A 17,996-nucleotide genomic window follows, 5' to 3' on the forward strand; every position below is an offset into this window, starting at 1 on the left:
CCCCCCCCAGGCCAGCGTGCTCAGTGTGCATCCTCCTCCCTGAGACTTGCGGGAAGCCACAATACATGGAAAAGCCCCAGGGCTGGAATAAAGCTGCAAACAGCTTTCGCAGCTCTGTCAGAAATAGCACCGGGAGCAGCGCTGCCGTAGCTGATGCTCTGTTTTGCTCAAGATGACGCGCATCGCCGGTGCTCAGCCACCATCCGATGCCATCCTTATTCTTGGTGGCTCCTGTGGACCCACAGACGAGCCCCAGCAGGACCCGCACCCACTGGGCTGATGCTCGGCACGGCAGACTCCCCAGTGCATGGCATGGAGATTTGCTGTACCAGCCCTGCCCCTGGTGGGGGGAAGAGAGGAGAACTGCCTCATGGGTTCAGCCCCCCGTTAGCACTGCGTCCTCCCCACCGAGAAAGCATCCTCGAGCATCATACTCAACCAGCTCCAGAGGGATCTGCTGGGGTGAGAAAGGACTGGGATTTTCCAGCTTATCCAGCCTTTACAGAGCTGCACATCCCACTCTGCTTGCCGAGGGGCACGTTAGGCTGAGCCCACGGCAAAGGCCGCTCACAGCTGAGCTCAGTGCCCTTTGGGGAACCAGCAGTGAAAAAAAAAATCAGTGCTCGGGTGAAAGCCTGGTGAAAATAATTTGGCCAAGACACCACCACGTGCCTCCCCAGCCGGCCAAGTTGCTGCAGTGACCTTGCCTGTGTTTGGGCAAGGTCAGGCTGAAAGTGCAGAGCAAGAGGATGTGACTCACATCTGGGATGTGGCCGCAAAGGACAGATGTGTTTCGTTACTGTCCGGGGCCCTCTCCGCAGCTCTGTCTGTGCACGCAGTGACTCAGCCTCAGCCTTGCCTTCGAGCCCTTCCGAAAGAGGAGCTGCGTTACATCTCTTCCCAGCAGCATCCTTGTGCTGCTTTAAAAGACATTTGGGATGTTCAGGCTCCTGCAAGGGGAAAAAAAAAAATAAAATAAATCAAAGTCATGTTTCTCCATGGGAATCTTCCAATTTCAATTGTAAATCATTCAGAGAAGGATAAAATCAAATGCTTTAGGGGTGGGATCCATCTCTAAATTTAGAGACTTAAAAGCTAAACATCCCCTTCGTTCCAATGGAAGGACACCAGTGAGTCCCCTTGGCTTTCTTAGACACTTACCATAGGACGAGAGGAAAGATCTCCTGGAGATGCTCCATGTCTGGAGCAAGGAATAAGGGGATTTCAACAGGTCTCCTTCCTACAATCCCTAGGAAATTCAGCAGCATTTAGTGGAGAAAGCCCCAAAGCACTGAGGTAAGGCTGAGCTACCCCATATCAGATATCAGAGAATACACAGAGGGGACTGCTGCAGACAGCTAAGCTTCGCACACTACTTCTGTGGTTCTCCTGCAAAACCTGGATCCGGAGCCCAGCCCCCCACCTTGGGCAGTGTCGTCCCCCCTGTTACTCCCACAGGTAGCTTTTTTCACACTCCACTTCGCTATTTGTCCGCCGCTCCCCGCACGCCCTGTGGGTACCGTGGGACACGACGACGGGTGATGGCCAATGTCCTCTGGCAGCAAATCCACTCCTGCTCTGCGCTGCACAGAACCACCCCCCACACCCCCCTTCACACCAGTGGCTTTTCCAATGGGAGAAGGGATGTGGCCTCATCTGCCGGGAATTTTTCCCGGGCACATCCTGGCTTTGGATGTGCCACATATTTTGCTCACACGCCCGTGTGCGACAACCGGGCCAAGCACTGCCCATCCCAAAGGCCAGAAAGCGGAGAGCCAGCAATGCAGTTCGCTTGGCAGACACTTGATGGGGCTACAAAACCGACTACCGGCACCCCTGGCAAAAAAAAAAACAAACGAGGGGGGGGGCAAACCCACCTCCGGCAGATGGTTTGGGGTCCCCGCTTTGTGGGTACCAGGCTGGCGTTGCGTTAGCTGCCGGCACCCCCTGCGGGATGCTGGCCCCGGTGCAGCGGCACCCGGCGCTTGGCTGCTTCGCTTTGGCCTTTGGTCGCATCCTGGACGCTCTGCGGCTGAGCGAGGATTGCCAGCAATGGGACAAAGCTGGAGGATTTCCCCCCAAAACATTTTCCGTGATCTGTTTTGAGAAGCGATGGAAAGGGAGAGCGGGCAGCTCTGGCGGCGCTGCAGCGGGCATCTCCGGCAGCGCTGCCGTGCGAAGCACTGATGAAGTTTTACGCTGCTGTTGCAAGATGAGGCGATCTTGCTGCCTCCCGAAATCCCGGCTCTTCGCAGGCTGCTGCGGTGGGCATCGGTGGGATTTCCCCACGTTTCACCCCAAAGCAAGGGGAGGACGGGGAGATGCAGTCCCAAAGCAGAGCCCGAGCACAGCGAGAGGCGCAGCCCCGCATTGCGGAGCCCGCTGCTGTGAGGGCCAGCCCCAAATTCCCCAAATGCCACTGTCAAACTTTCCGGCATGGCTCTAAATCCACCAGCCCTTGCCTGGCTCCGGCTGGCCGAGCAAGCTGGCAGCGGTGTGCGGACGAGAGCAGCTAACGAGAGTCAAAGCCTCTCCTGCTCGAGAAAAAAGAGGCTAAGAGACGGTCCCCATAAATCACGAGGTAGTTACTGATGGAGAGGACTCCCCTCCCTCTTGCTCCGCACACTGCGGCACAAATTATGGCCCCGACTTCGCTGTTGTTCAGTGATGAACATCTGAAAAAGCTGTGACAGATGAGAAAAGGGATGATTTAACAGCCATAAATCCAGCCAGCTTAGAGGTGTTTTTACAGCCAAACCCATCTTGAATCCCCTCTGTTATGAATACTTATCACTCCCAGACACTACTACAATGGAAAGATTTTTAACAGCTTTAACAGAGATGCAATAAAACCCCCAGAGCCCGGCAAGCAAACGTCCCTTTTATCCCTGGAGGGAGGGAGGGGGGGCTGAGAGCCGCCTGCTGCACTCAAGCCTGAAGGATCAGAGACGGAGCGGCCACCAGGCCACCGCTAACCCCTGTGTTTAATGGATGGCTGGCATCATCCACGAACCGTATCAGCTTTCCTAAAGCTGCTGTGTGGAGAGTGTGATTAATACCCCGCAGGGAGGGAGGGATGGATGGATGGATGAATGGGGAGACATGCCCATGATGTACAGCACCTTCCTCCCCCACGGTGCTGCTCCTACCTTTGCTGGTGGCTCCTCCAGGAGCTGAGATGCTGCGGTTACCCAAATCACAGCTGGTCTAACCCACCTTTGGGGGTTTAAAATGAGGGTGGTTTTCAGCTCGAGCAAAGAGCCTCCTGCGTCGGGTGCCACCCCTCAGCTGCCCCTCGCCTCGTTTGATGCACCACGTTTCTCACATGTTAAAAGCTAAACGGGCTCAATGACCACCACCTAATGAGCAGGACAAGGATACCAGACCTCCTATATTAGGATTAAGTGAATCTCACTCCTTCTTGCCGTGCAAGCTGCCCCCATAGCTTCTCTATGCCATTCTGCAAGTGCAGGCTGCCCTCAGCCACCAAAATCAGCAGCCGGGAGATACTGGGGGTGCACCCAGTGCAAGGGGCACCCGGCGCTGAGCAAATACCTGAGGAATAAGCACCTCCTTTCTTATACACACAAGCTTATCGGGCACAGCCAGGAGGTAAGTAATTCATCGGATGGAGGGAACAAAAGCTCTCCCGGGGCATGTGGCTTCTGGTTTTCCATAGCTGGTCAGCCCGCACCCATGTAGAACCCCAGGTAAGACATCCAAGCACGAGCTGCAGGGCTGATGGGTTTGCCTCCTGTAATGGTGGATCTGTGGAGTGCTCCAAGGAGGGTAGTTAAAAAAAAAAAAAAAAAAAAAGAAGGAGCAGGGCAGCTCCTTCCTAAGAGAAACGTGGCCGTGAAACCCTGCCCTTGGACTATCGAGAGAGAAACCAGCCCTGCAGGGCAGGGAACAGGCTCAGCTTGGCCATACGGAGACCTGAGGGGATGTGATCTCCGAAGCCTGGGTAGAGAATGACACTCACAGCCCATTAGTCTAAGGGAACATCTTTTTTTTTTTTAATAAGATAATACTGAGTAATTGATTTTTAAATACACTGAAATCAAATGTCCTGAGGCCAGAGCAGGATCCCAGCTCCGTGGTCGGATCAGCAGTGACTGGCAGAGATTGAGGGCGCAGGGGAAAAGAAAATAAAAATTACATCTCCTTCGTGTGCCTAGCTGGCTGCGGGGCAAACGCTAACGCTTCTTTAAAAGGTGCATCAATTTTTCCCTATTAAAAAAGTAGGTCATCAAAAGGGGAGCTGAGCTGGGGAAGGCACCAGGGACCATCGAGGCCGAGCAGGCAGCAGCGACATCCATCTGATTAAAACACACGACAACAGCTGAGCAAGAGAGTCATTTTAAAGACAATTTATTCCAATCTCTCTCTCCTCTCTCTCACCCCATCCTTCACACAGTCCCAACCGGGAAGGTTTTATGGATATTTTTAATTTTTTTTTTTTTTTTTTAGAAAAATACACATGCAAATAATATATATTTCACCGCTAAACTTTTTTTCATGTTGGAAAAAAAAAAACCCAACCAAAACAACCCAACAATAAAGAAACAAAGCAGGATTCCGGAAAGACCTGAATGGAGAGAGACTCGGGGATGCCGCAGGGATGGGATGCTCCGGGATGCGGGGCTTGGTGCTGAGCTGCCTGACGCTTATGCTCCAGCACATCCTTTCCATCAGGCGTTGGGGCAAGGGGCTGCCGGAGGGGACTAACGTGCACAAAGTGCACGTTAGTCCCCTCCGGCAACCCCTCGCCCTGACAAAACCCTTTCTCCGGTAACTCTGCCCAGATTTGAAAATGGCCAAGGGAAAGCCAGCTCAGGATCCATCCTTCCTACAAAACCCAGCGTGGAGCAGAGTCCCAGCCCCAGCAGCAAGAGAAGCCCAGTTTAGGTAAAAGCATCGTTTTGGTGCTAAGAAATGACACCAGAAACTAAGAGCTACGTGGGGAAAAAAAAAACAAAAACAAACAAACACAAAACAACCAACCCTCTTATGCTATTTATCTTATGGGATACAGCTGACAGTATGGGAAAAAATGGACCGATGACGCCGTGAAACCTGGACTTATGTTTTAGGACAATGTTTTTGGGGTGAGACTGACTGCTGGACCCTTGGCTGAGCGGAGTTGGGGTTTTCCGTCCCCATGGGCAGAGCCGAGCAGGTCCCATCAGAGCGGGGATGCGCCCTGCAGAGGGGAGCAGCGATGTCCCCGTGTCCCCAGACTCTCTGCCAACACCGTGCCAAGGTCCGCGGGGAAAAACCGGATACACGGCACAGGGGGTAGCTGCCATCACTCGAGCAGAATAGGAGATGTACTTAAGACAGGGCTATTTCAGGGTTGATTGATGACCAGCTGGAGCGAAGGGACTGGGGAAGGAGAGGGCAGCGAGGCACAGCCCGGGGGAAGGAGGGCGATTAATCTAATACCACAGCTGCTGTGGGAAGCTGGGATGCTTTGGGAAAAGCCGCAAGCCTGTGGCAGCCCCGACGCTGACGATGCAGCAGGGGGAATCTGCCCCTTTGCTGCCTTGCTCCCTTTCACGTGGTGCTCCTCTGCCTCCTCTCGCGGCCATGGCTTTTTCCCTGCAGATCCAGGCTGATGATACGGGACAAACTGTGTTTTCTCTCTGCCCAGAGATACAAAACCACGCAGGCGGCACAGGGAAGGTTTCCCAAGGGAAGGATTTCCCTCCAGCTCCCAAGGAGCCCAACACCAAGGAAGGCAACAGAGCTTTTCCAGCCCCATCTCTGCTCCCAGTAAGCCCCAGCACTGCCCATGTCCCCAACGATTCAGCAACTCAAAATCCCAACTGTTGTAGGCAAAATAGATGATGTTGCCGAGGGTCAGGGTCCTGCACCAAACTCTTAATGGAGCCATCAATAGGACCCTGATTCTTTTGATATGCCTTCTGGAGTAATAAAATATCTGTGGTTTATCTCCATATGACCCCAGTAACATACACTGGGAGAGAGTATTCATTTCACTTCTTGTGAGATCACGGGGCATACTCCCAAAGCTACTGGTAAGGTGGTACAGGGAAGGACCACAGGATTTTATCTGTTTTAAAATATATTGGGATGCTGGCAGGAAAAGACAGCGGGAGGCTCACAGCCTTGGATTCCTCCGAATTTACCACTCTCCACAGCAGCCTCAGAAAGGCACCGAGCAGCAAATGCGTTTGGCAGCTCTGCACCCACCGCTGTTGTGCTATGGAACACCGAAGACCACAGACAGCATTTCACGGTGGGGCTGGAAAGACAGCGATCCAGGTCTCAAACACACCTGGGGGCTGCAGAGGTCACTGTCTTTTTGCTTTTCTCTTGTTTTTGTTTTTTTTTTTTAACTGACAAAATACACTTTTGGGACTGTCTACTCTGAAAATAGATGCAGGAGGGTCTGGCGAGGGAGGGGGGGGGTCCTGTTTGGCTCCTATTTCTACTGGCTGCCCTGGTGCAGCGCTAAAGTTTGGTGGATGATCATGCAGGTTTTATTGCAGCTTGTGTGTGTGTAGGGTTTTTTTTAAGTAGCCCAGCTTCAGTTTCAGGTAGCCCCGGAGGTGGGTTCCTCTCCCCTTCCCACCCGCTCCGGCCTCCGTCTCCGCCACAGCGTGCTGGCCAGGTGGCTATTCGGTGGCCATCTGCTCGATGTGGTCGCTGAGCAGCTTGTATTGCTCTGCAGAGGAGAGAGAAAAGGGTGGTGGGAGGGTGCGGAAGCATCCTGGCCAGGCAGGTGGGCTCCATCCCTCCGAGACGCCACGAAGGGGGTGCGCATCCCCCGGGCTGGCCCCTACCTTCATCCAAATTGCCGATGGTCGCCTGCTTCTTCAAGAAGTCACTGCAGAGCTTCTTGTTCAGGCCGAACGCCAGCATGTTGTGGATGAAGGTGCTGAGGAAGGACAAGAGATGCTCTCGGTGAGGGAAGGGCCAGGTTGCCCTTTCTTCCCCCCACCTTCCTCTTCCTCCCCGCAGCCCCTCATACCCGGGCGCTGGGATGATGCTGGGATGTGGGAGAGCATGCTATGTCCCTGCAGTGCCCGGATTTGCAACGTAAGGGGCAGGAGCAGGTCCCAGGGAGAAGCATCAAGCATCCGCTTGCAACATAAGGGATGTCCCCAGTGGGGGAACATCTGTAAGGTGTCCCACCCACAGCTGGCGAGGACACACCGCAGAACCCAGCTGCAGGAGGGACGGTCCCGGCGCCCTGCTCACCCCAGCTGCCCGAAGGTGATGTTCTCGTTGAAGCGGAGGCTGTCATCACGCTCCTGCTGTGTCATGTGGCACCACTTCTCCCTGCGAGGCACACAACTCCGTCTGGCACCGCCGTCACCCCGGGACCCGCATCCCCCCCCCTCCTCCCCGGGCCACGCTGCCAGAGGACAGCAGGGCATGGAGAGCCTTCGGTGCTGGAGGAGCTTGGACTCCTGCATCCATCTCTCACCCTGGGGCAAAGCAAGAGAAGCCCCAGGAAAAAGGTCTTCTCCAACCTTGGCTTTCTCCCGAAGGCACTGATTAAGAGCTAGGATTTACCATCGGCCTCTCCAGCACAGAACTTGTGTCTCTCACCTTCGATGCCATCGCTTTGGCAAGGGGGATGAGTGAGGAAGCAGGGGGGGGCTGCAGCTCTTGGGGATGGCCATCCCAGCAGGGCACCACTGAACCCCCCCAACCTAGAGGAGAGGGGTACCAGGAGGGTACCGGGCACCTCTCCCCCATCTGCTGCAGAGCTCAAACTCCCCAAGCACCGCACTGCTATCCCCCACTCCGACAGTTTGGGGGGCTCCTCCACCCCTCCCCATGGCCCCACTCAGGGGATGAAGTCCCAAATCCCAGCGCTGCCCAGAGGATGCTCCAGCTCCACTCCAGCTCCCTGGCAAATGCAACTGCAGCGTTGCCTTGAAGGAAGGGTGTTTTTTTTAAGCTCGAGATATTTGCAACCAACCCGAGGCGGTGGCAGGAGTCCCCATCCAGGTGTCCCACTTGGGAATAAAGCCCGCGTCACAGAAATGTCACTGTGGTGGTGCAACGCTCAGGTGGTGGCGGGGGGACTACGGTGCATGCACGCCGGGGAAACTACAGCTCCAGGGTGAAGCCAGCCCCCTCCCCAGAACTCAGGTGAGGTTACAGCCAAGGATAAGAGGAGGAAAAGCGAGGAAAACCAAGGATAGGTAGAAGAAAAATAGCTCTATGGAGGAGAAGGAAGAGGAGAGCACCAGGAGCGGACCGTACGCTTGCAGCTCGCGCTAGCTGGCCGGCACACCAAGCAGGACGGGAGGAGCTGTGTCGGGTGGAAACGGCGGCTGGGAAGAAGGGTGTCTCACGGTAAATTCAGTGAGGTTAGCGCAGCCCCAGAGAGCATTTGTGATGCTGAAACTGGAAAAGGATGAGTGCTCAGTCAGGCTGAGCCCACGGAGGGGACCCTGTCCCGGCTCAATTCAGCCCAGCCCCGGTGTGCAAAAGCTGCTGAGCTGAGCCTTCGGTCTCCAGGGGTGAGCTGCTTATATCTATAGAGCTCTGGAAACTTATACGATACGTTTAAAGAGATTAAAAAAAAAAAAGAAGGTGTAATTTCTCCCAGATAAAGCTTACAATAGCAAATAAAAACCACATCCAAATCTGGAGGCTGAAAAGAAAGGAGAAGAATCAAATTAAGGAGCTTTGAAATCTGGAAGCAAAACTTCACAGATCTCACTGGCCCACTTACAGAAGAGGCATGTTTGTTACTATTTTTTTTTCCTGTCTTTTTATGTTTTTGAGGGAGGAAGGGGAGAAAAAAAAAAATTATCAAAGTGCCTGAGAAAAATTCGCCGTGCTTCTGGCTTGTTATTGGGGAGTAACACGCCTGAGAAGGGGGAAAGCCCACATGTGGCTGTACTCAAACCCTTTGATCTTTATACTGGCACAGCAGGGCAGGCGCAGCCCCACGGGCTGTGCTAACACCTTGCCCATATTTTGGCATACCCAGGAAAGCCTCGCCGCAGCCGGGCGCCGGCGAGAACCGTGCCGGTGAGATTGGCTTGAATCACTCAGCGTCGTTCGTCTTTCAGCAGCAGCGTTTCACCCCGCACAGCTAAACCGGAGCGATGCTCTACCTGAGCAATATTTAAGTTCCCCATTTGCTGGTGCATGCCTTAGCCCCGTGGAAGATTTACTGCCCAGCTTCAGAGAACCCTCATCCTCTTACCAATGCCATCACTTGGAGTGATTTGCTCCAAGATCGAATATCCCCGGCTCCAGCAAGAGAGCCATGACTCTCCCTGCTCCCCAGTCCCAGCTCGGAGCGGCGGATGGATGCGGCTGCTTTTGGGCTTTGCAACCCGGAGGACACGCTCGTGACTGATCGCAACATGCAGCCCCCGTTTGAGTTTTTCTTTTAATCTTGGAATGGCAGCACAAAAGTGCATTAAAAAAAAAAAAAAAAGAAAAAAAAAAAAGAGGGACCAGCTTTTCCAGCTGGCAAAGGATCCTCAGCACCTCTACGTGGCAGCAGAAGCCAGGAGCAAGCGGGAAGGACAGGAGAGGGGGATGCTTTCTCCACAAAGAGACTCAGTTCATGTCCAAAACCTGCCCAGAGAACCATCCCTGGCACAAGCCCTCAGCTTCCCCAGCAGCTGGGCATCTGGTTCCCACAGTGAAATATCACAGCTTGAAACCAGTCAGGTTTCTTTTTAAAAAAAGCCGTATTAAAGGGGAACCAATCTCAGCCTTTCTGGCCCTTCTGAGAGGGTGATGCCCATGAAGTCGAACCTCCAGCGGTTCTTCCTCCCAGATGGAGAAAGGGTCTTTCAGAGCCCCCCTGAAACGCATTACCCCCCTGCCCAGGGCAGGATTTGGACCTGAAGTGAGCGTCGGGCTCTGGACACTAATGCACCGAAGTACGGGGACAGACACACCTCTTCTCCTCTTCCTCCCCAGCGTTCCCTCTGGAGCGGCAGCAGAAACGGGGCCGACAAAAGTGGTGCGTGAAAGATCATGCAAGATAGAGGGATGGAGGGGAAAGGAGAGAAGAAGAGACGGAAGAAGGATGTTAGAGGCAGAGAGAGGAAAGAGAGAGAAAAGGGAATTTAGTTCTGGTTCCTTCCCCCCACCCCCTGCCCTCCCCACCGAGAGGAGAGAAAACCTCCCCAGCTCTCACTACAGCCCTGGGAGGAGAAAGCCCAGCCACCCCAGCAACGCCCTGGCCAACCCACAGAGATGGGCACCATCACAAACCAGTCACCGTGGACCCTGCAGACGCCTGCCATGGTCAAGCACCGTCCCTGGCGTTTCAAACCCAGCCGGTGGGATGCCAGCCCTTGCCAACCAGGGATTTTATCCCTGCCAGGGATTTTAATCCTCAGTCCAGCAAGCAACATTCCAGTTCACCCAGTTATCCCGTCCAGAGGACTGAAGAGGGGTCACCACCACCTTCCAACCCCCCTGAGATACTCGCAGTACTCCAGGCTGCAGCGCCCAAAGCTCGTTTCTTAGTCGGGCTTGTTTCTGCAGCAGAGGCAGACTCAGCCATCAGATTAATTGAGAAAGGCACTCGGAGCAGAGAGCAGCTGCCGGTGGCGTATGTCCCTGTGAGACATTTGCTGCTGCTAATTTGGGGCTTAATCAAAGCAAATGCAGTTATGGTTACATTACTGTTCAATAGGTTCTTTCAGTGGCTTGCTTGGAAGAAAAGAAAAGCAATAAAGGGGAAAGCAGAGACTGATCGGTGCACTGAGGATGGCAGAGCATCCCATGGCGTGAGCCAGGGCTGCCGTGGCTTAGCCCAGGTTTTGGGGAGGATGCAGGAGGGCTGGCTGCGTCAAGAAGCGCCGTCACTGCTCAGAAAGGGGCTGTTCAAACGCTTTCGAGCTCAACGACTCTCACCCCGAGAGCTCAAATCCTCAAAGCACTGCACAGACGTGCAGCAGGATGGTGCGGCTTCGGAGGGGCGAAACTGCGGTCGAGAGAGGAGTGAATTGCTCAGGCCCTCACGGCAGGTCCGTGGTGGAGCGAGAGATGGGCAAAAGGCTGGTGAGCATCTCACCCAGCCTTGCACCCCACCGGATCCCCCTGCCCGGGCACCCAGATCCTCCCTGCACACAGCCACCCTCCGAAACGAGCAGCCCCTTCCCTTTGCAGGGTTTATCCCAATCCTCCCAGGTCTCGGGGCCAACCATGCTACCAACCACAAGATGTCTCCAGTTCTTGTCCTTGCTGGCTGCCCAGGGAGAGTCCCCCACGCAGGACTTCCACAGCCGGGACCCAGGGCATCCCCTCCCCGTCCGCTGTACCTCCCCGAAGGGCTGCACCGAGCATCTGTTCCCAGATCTGCTTGCAAACGAAGCACCAAGAGCCTGAACCCTGGCTGGGTTTGCTGGGCGCACCTCCAGGGCTTTGTTTTTGCAAAACTGATGTAAAACGAGCATGAAAAACTTCATGCTCCCAAATCCTTAAGAGGATGCAGTTCTCACCTGCCCGCCCCACAGCCCGGTGGCCCCAGCAGCTTTGCGATCAGGGGTGGAAAGCAGAGTGTTTCCCCATGGTCAGTAATGCTTAGGGCCATCAGGAGCAGGGGGGAAGGCCGGGGGGCTGGAGAGGACACAGCGCCTCCTTTTCCCACGGGGACATGTCCTACCTGGTGGTGGGGGACCGCTTCCTGCGCTCGCAGTGCACAGCGTCGAAGAAGGCGGCGTTCCAAAACCGCAGGTTGTGCCTGCAAGGAGGGAGGGAGACGTTGGGGACGGCCACCCCCCATCTCCCCCAGCCTGTCCCTGAGTCCTCCCAGGGCCAAGTTCATCCACTTCCCAGGGGCCAGGAGATGATGCAAGTCTGGCAAATTTGGTCCATTTTTGGGCCAGCTCCTTGTGTGGCTGCAAACACACTCTTACTGGCACAAAGGATGTGCAAAAGCCATGACCACCTCTTTTAGGGGTGGCAGCAGCTTAAAAGCACTCATGAACGTTCAGGGAACGCGTGGGCGAGGAGAACAAATTTCCTCTCTGGGGAGGCCAATGCCAGGTAGGAGCCAGCTCGCCCCGGCCAGGCTTTACCAGATCGGCTGCTGCTTGAGGTGCATGTACAGGTAGATCTTCTCTCCTTTCTTCTCCTCCTCCTCTGGGCTCTGCACAGAAACTGTGGGGACACACGGTTACATGCCAAATGACGCCCACCTTCCCACCCACACACAGACTTTGTGCCCACCCGCCAGCTTGGCATCCAAGCAGCCGTGACGGCAAGGTTTGCGAGCCAAATACTCATCCCCAACACATCCTCAGCAAGAGGAGCCTTGGCTGCCCTTTGCGGGCAAATATTAGGTCTGATCAAGGTATGGATGTCCCAGGAGGATACTCAAGGGACTGGACCACTGGTTTGGTAGCCACACAGGTATTGGGGGGGGAGACTGGAGCAGCACGAAAGCTCAGAGGCAGTGGATGCCCAAACCTCTGCCACTGAGGACAAGATGCCACAAGATGTCCTTGCGGGACAAGAGCTGTGATTGCTCCAAAGCAAGGAGCTGTGAAGGCTCCTTTGGAGCACTTCTCTAGGAGCTCAGAGGAGACAGCATTGGTTCTTCCTGCCCTTCTCCCCACCCCCCAGCTTTGGCAATGCCAGCCGTCATGTAGCACTTCCAACCCTTGCTCCTTCCCCAGGGATGCCTTGACCATGTCTACTTCAGCAATGTTGGCTCTACTCACCTGTCTTCTTCAGCTTCTCCTTTGGTTTGTCCTCACCTTCGCTGTGGCACAGAAATCAGTGTCAGCTCCCGAGACGTCTGTCCCCCTGACAGCCTATGCAGCATAACCCTGTTCCCCTTGGCAAGGGGAGCACCTTCATTTGAAAGACCCGCCCCGTTCCCATGCCACTGTCCCCGGGGCCAGAAAGGTGGCCAAGAGACTGTGATGTCCATCCCAGTTAGACCTAGCACAGAGAGAATGCAGAAGACCAAAAAGCAGCAGCACTGTCTCCTGGAACCACATATCTCCATGCCCAAGGGATATGGGACTCCCAGAGCATGAGATGCTCCATGAGCAAAGGGTGAAGCATGGGACCAGGCTAGAGACTGTCTTCCAATGGCCGTGATAACCCCTGGCTCATGGTGGCCCTACACCTAGGAGGTTTCTGGCTTGTTCACCTTACGACTGCATACCTCAGCCCACCCTGCCCACACAACAGAGTGGTACCCACTCGCTCTTTTTGGTGGTAGGACCCTTCAGTTTGGTCTCCAGGCCTCCAAAGAAGCCCTTGACGTTCTCCGTCTTGGCCGACGTGTTTTTCAGCAGTCGCTCCGCGATGTCCTTCTTCTCTGCCAGCCAGCTGTTGGCTGACTTCAGGTACGAATCGATGCTGCCCATGGGCTTCTCCTTGGCCTCCAAGGGCAGTGCGTGGGTCTTGCCTGCAGGCAAAGTGGCAGAAGCTCAGTTGGCCCCATGGTCCTGGGTGCTGCTGGCTCTTGGGGGACCTGCTATAAGGCCCAGCTACAAGATGCATCGCAGACACCAGGAGCCAGACAGAAACAGCCCAGACCCCATCCCATCCCATCCCAATTCCTGGAAGTCTTTATCCTCCCCCCATTTTGGATAGAAAATCCAGCCCTTGGTGGAGAAGTGACAACCACACACCAAGCAATGAGCCAAGGTGCTTCTGGGCTGAGGGTTTCACTTCACGTGCCCAGGGTTGGGCTACATCTCAGGATGACTGGCTAGAAGCAATGGCAAACCAGCATCAGCATGAGCTACCACCCCAGTGAGGGTCTCCAGCAGGTTTGCACAGCTTCTAGGCCATGGAGGCTCTTTTCTGCTTCATATCAGAGTCAGCCAGAGCAAGCCAAGTTTGGGTAGCCCTCCATGGCCCTTCTCATGCACAGGGCACGCTTCACCACCTTCCTCTGGCACAAGCAAAGCCCGAGGGTGCAGACACCTCTTACCCATGTAGTAGTAGGTGAAACACATGGTCATAAGGTTCTTGGCAGGGCTGAAGTCATCCATCTGGTGGCACCTGACATGGGGGGAGGATTCAGTGAAGACACTCAGTGATGGCAACTCAAGCAGCCTCATGGCTGCTGCTCCTCCTCAAGCCCGTGGCTCTGATCTCAGGGGGTTTTAGGGGTTCCAACCAAGCCCCAACACCCCCACTACCCCCCGACTTACTCGAACAGCACGAGGGCGAACGACTGCATCAGGCGGTAGAAGGTCTGCTCCGAGACGCACTTGGAGTTGCAGCGCTGCAGGCACAAAGCCCGGGGATTAGCACAGCCCTGCGGGGCAGCTGCCTGCCGCAAGCAGCAAGGGCATCCTCAGCATCCCCCTGGGACCCCCCAACCGCTGGGAGGTGGGCAGAGAGGACAGGCGGTCGGGCCTCCCTCTCCGAGACAGCTGTTTGCCTCTCTGAATTGTTTTTCTAGGGAACAGGACGTTTCTGAGTGCTGATGGGATTTCATTTTAAATGAAAGAGAGGACTTCTCTGCCACATTGCAGCCAGTGCGTATTTAACTGCCTCGAGATGCATTTATTCATTTCTGTATCTCACTGTACTGAAGTTCCTCCCTTTCCCCAAGTTTCTGCCCTCCAAAACTATTGCTTTGGGCCAAGGCTGAATTCCCCTGGCCCGAGCCTCCTGCCCAGGCTGCTCCGAAGCCCTGACACAGGATCGCTGCTTCTTCGCCCATCTCTCCCCTTACCTGGGCGCTCACGTATCTCGCGAACCATTCCCTTCCCTTCCCGTTCTCGCCGCTGCAGAGCTCACCGAACCTGGCCTTCTCTTCTTGGTCCAAATCCTCTCTGAAATGGGGAAAAAAAAACCCCAAAAAACAACAAACAAACATTAAAGTCAAGGACATGGCCGGCATCCCCCACCCAGCCAGCACGGCTCATCTCCCTCACGTCACCCCTCTTGGTGGCAGCATCCCGGTGCCGTGAGGCCGGGAAGAAGGCAGAGGAAGAGGGGAAGGGGAGCATCCATTTTGTCATCCCTCGGCTTACGCTGCTCTTTTGTTCCTCCCTGGCAGGGGGGAAACCAGAGGCAGAGGGAGAAGGGAAGAGCCAAGGACAGCCCGAGCAGAAGCTGAATTCCAGAGACAGGCACTCTGCCCCGGAGCAAAAACAACCCCTGTTGCTGCTCGTCATGCTCGCTTTGCTCAATCCTGCGTGACGTGCCGAGCCGCGGCGTTACGGAGACCACAGCGGTGGGAGCTGGGAGGGATGCAGGGCTGGGGGGGATGCCCGGGGATGCCGTGGGGCCCCGGGGCACACACGAGCTGCTGACATTTGTACGAGCAGCAGCAGAGATGCCCAACGTGGGGGAGAGGAGCTGGAGAACCCAGCCATGGCAAGACCCCAGCGTGGGAAAGGGGAGAAAGAAAAGGGGAGGGAGGTTGGGGGTGAAGGATGAGCTGAAACGTGCCCGAGAGAGGGGTGAAAGTCAGAGCCCGCGTCCCCCCCTTAGCTCCAATACCGCATTACGGCGGGGAGCGAGAAGCTGCGTTAGCCAAGCACGGGGAAGGACACAAAGCGATGCTCCCGGAGTGGGAAAGCAGCCAGATCCCATCCCGCGGGATGTGCCCTGGCAGCAGGCTCAGCGGCGCTGGCTGGCCCCGCTCGCTCACCCCCCGGTGAAGATCTTCTCCACGTAGTGCCGCATGAACTCCCGGCGCTCGGCCGTCGCCTCGTCCCGGGCCGACTCGGTGCTCTGGCTGGAGGAGAAGGACTCGTTGGAGGAGGACCGGCGGTAGCCACCCCAGTGCCTGGGAGAGTCACCCATGTCATTCTCACTGTCCGCCGACTCAGTGGCATCGCTCTCCTCCCCGGCCACGTCCTCCACGTCCCCCAGGTGCCCATTGCCGCTGGGGGCAGCGGGAGGAGAGGGCTCTGAGGGGATGCAGGAGGGTGTTTCGGAATCGAAGTCGATGAGGTTCCCTACAGGCACGTCCAGAGGGGCTTCCATGGCTCTGCTGGGGGATATGGTGGTGTTGGGGGGGGACTCGCTCCTTGTCCTGTCACCCTTCAATGGGGCGCGGAGGCCATCACGGGCAGGATGCCTGGGAGGACGGGCTGGCTGAGGCAGGCTGGCCCTTCCGTGGGGGGACGGATTACCGCAGGACATCTGAAAGACAAGGGGAGGACAAGAGTGAGGACAGGGCCCCGTGGAACCACCATGATGGACCTTGGGCAAGGAGACCCCAGGCCACCACCTATGTTGTCCCTAGGATGCCCACCAGCGACGGGGAAGGACAGGACAGGACAGGGACGCACCAGGCAGACAGAGCTGGCTGCTCTCCACCAGCCACGTGAATAAGCAAAGCCACACAGTGCTCATGTGCTTTCTGCACCGTGCAAGCAGGTTTTTCATCCTTTAGCCCAGAAAAGAGACAATTTCAGCCCAAGGTCCATATGCCACATTTGGGATGTGATATCTCGCAGCCTGACGGGCAAAACTGGGCCAGCATGAGCCAGCAGCTGGCAAACACACAGGTGATTTTCCAAGGCAGCCCCCGAGAAGCATCCTCCTCTCTCCTTCCCTCCTCCCTGCCCACAGGTCCGCCTGACCCTCTCTGGAAATGGGACCATCTCCGGGTTGGAGCATCCCAGTATTACACATGCACTGACTTGGTTAAACTGGGAACGGAAAGGGGATGATAAACGCAACAGAAACCATAGTGGGGATGTGGACGTAGGGCTCTGGACTGCAGTTAGATTAATTAATTTTGGTGCTCCGGAGCGTGCACATTCCAGGCAATACCGCAGCAGCTTCCATGCAGCAAAAGGGGCAAAGAAGGGGCTGCCCTGAAGCTGCCTCTCCATCAGAGAGTCACTCCTGTCCTTGGGAGAGCGTGTTTCTGCCCCAGGAGATGGCAAACGATGCCTTCTGAGAAGCCAGCCTGGCACAAGCGGCCCCGCTGCAGCAGCCGGGCACGGGGCCAGCGCAGGGCAAGGCGGCGCGGCACAGGAGCAGGGACAGCAGCACGGGTAAAGCGGTGACAACCCCAGGGCAGCACGATGGCAGCGCTGCCACAGCCCTGGGAACTGACCCCGGTTCACAAGAAAAAAAAAAAAAACAAACAACAAAAGAACCCCAGATTTCTTTCAGCTCAAAGACTAGCATAGCCCGAAGGACTAATGTCCAGCTCCTCTGACAAAAAGGAGTTCAAAATGGAAATAAATCTGAAGTGTTTCACCAAACAGGGCACGCTGTCCCAGCTCAGGGGCTGGGGAAATATCCCCTCGGCTGCAGGAGGAGCAGCTCGCCCAGCACCTCCTCCCCAGGACCCCTTTGGGTCAGTGGGGTGCAGTGGGGTGAGGACAGAGAGGGAGGCACAACGCTGCGCCCTCCCTGAGCATCAGACAGCTCATCACCCTGGCTGGGGAAGGCAGCACGAGCAGCGCTGCCACAGCCCTGGGAACTGACCCCGGTTCACAAGAAAAAAAAAAAAAACAAACAACAAAACAACCCCAGATTTCTTTCAGCTCAAAGACTAGCATAGCCCGAAGGACTAATGTCCAGCTCCTCTGACAAAAAGGAGTTCAAAATGGAAATAAATCTGAAGTGTTTCACCAAACAGGGCACGCTGTCCCAGCTCAGGGGCTGGGGAAATATCCCCTCGGCTGCAGGAGGAGCAGCTCGCCCAGCACCTCCTCCCCAGGACCCCTTTGGGTCAGTGGGGTGCAGTGGGGTGAGGACAGAGAGGGAGGCACAACGCTGCGCCCTCCCTGAGCATCAGACAGCTCATCACCCTGGCTGGGGAAAGTCCCTGTCACCCGGGTCCCCGGGGCTGAGAGACAGCAGGGACAGAACGGAAAAGTCGCTGAGGGCAGCAGAAACTCGTGCACCCACACGCACCCAACACCGAGCGGTCACCTCCCCCCGCCTCCGCTGGCACCCCGCTCTCCCTCCCTCCCTCGCCCCGAACCCCGCTCTCGCCCCGCACGCACCTAAACCCGCGTCCCCGGGAGAGCTGCAAGGACACCGCCGCAGGCAACGCGCCGCCGAGAGCATCCGCCGCAAGGCGGAGA

The 17,996-nt window shown here is 56.0% G+C and overlaps 1 protein-coding gene across 2 annotated transcripts; it reads right to left on the reverse strand.

Annotated features, from left to right (window-relative positions):
- Window positions 1-6,641: 6,641 nt before the first annotated feature.
- Window positions 6,642-15,930, reverse strand: KIAA0513 (KIAA0513 ortholog). 2 transcript variants are annotated; one of them, XM_009891228.1, is made up of 12 exons: window positions 15,593-15,930; window positions 14,669-14,768; window positions 14,139-14,212; window positions 13,916-13,986; window positions 13,177-13,384; window positions 12,687-12,727; window positions 12,042-12,123; window positions 11,627-11,704; window positions 9,909-9,938; window positions 7,228-7,308; window positions 6,810-6,904; window positions 6,642-6,691 (listed from the first exon to the last, which is right to left on the reverse strand). In XM_009891228.1, exons 1-12 carry the CDS (start codon window positions 15,928-15,930, stop codon window positions 6,642-6,644), a joined length of 1,248 nt encoding a protein of 415 aa, XP_009889530.1. The 2 variants fall into 2 exon arrangements, with proteins under 2 accessions (XP_009889530.1, XP_009889531.1); XM_009891229.1 differs by lacking the exon at window positions 9,909-9,938.
- Between the last annotated feature and the right edge of the window lie 2,066 nt (window positions 15,931-17,996).

This window comes from Charadrius vociferus, unplaced genomic scaffold (genome assembly GCF_000708025.1).
Source record: "Charadrius vociferus isolate BGI_N301 unplaced genomic scaffold, ASM70802v2 scaffold439, whole genome shotgun sequence".
NCBI lineage: Eukaryota > Metazoa > Chordata > Aves > Charadriiformes > Charadriidae > Charadrius > Charadrius vociferus.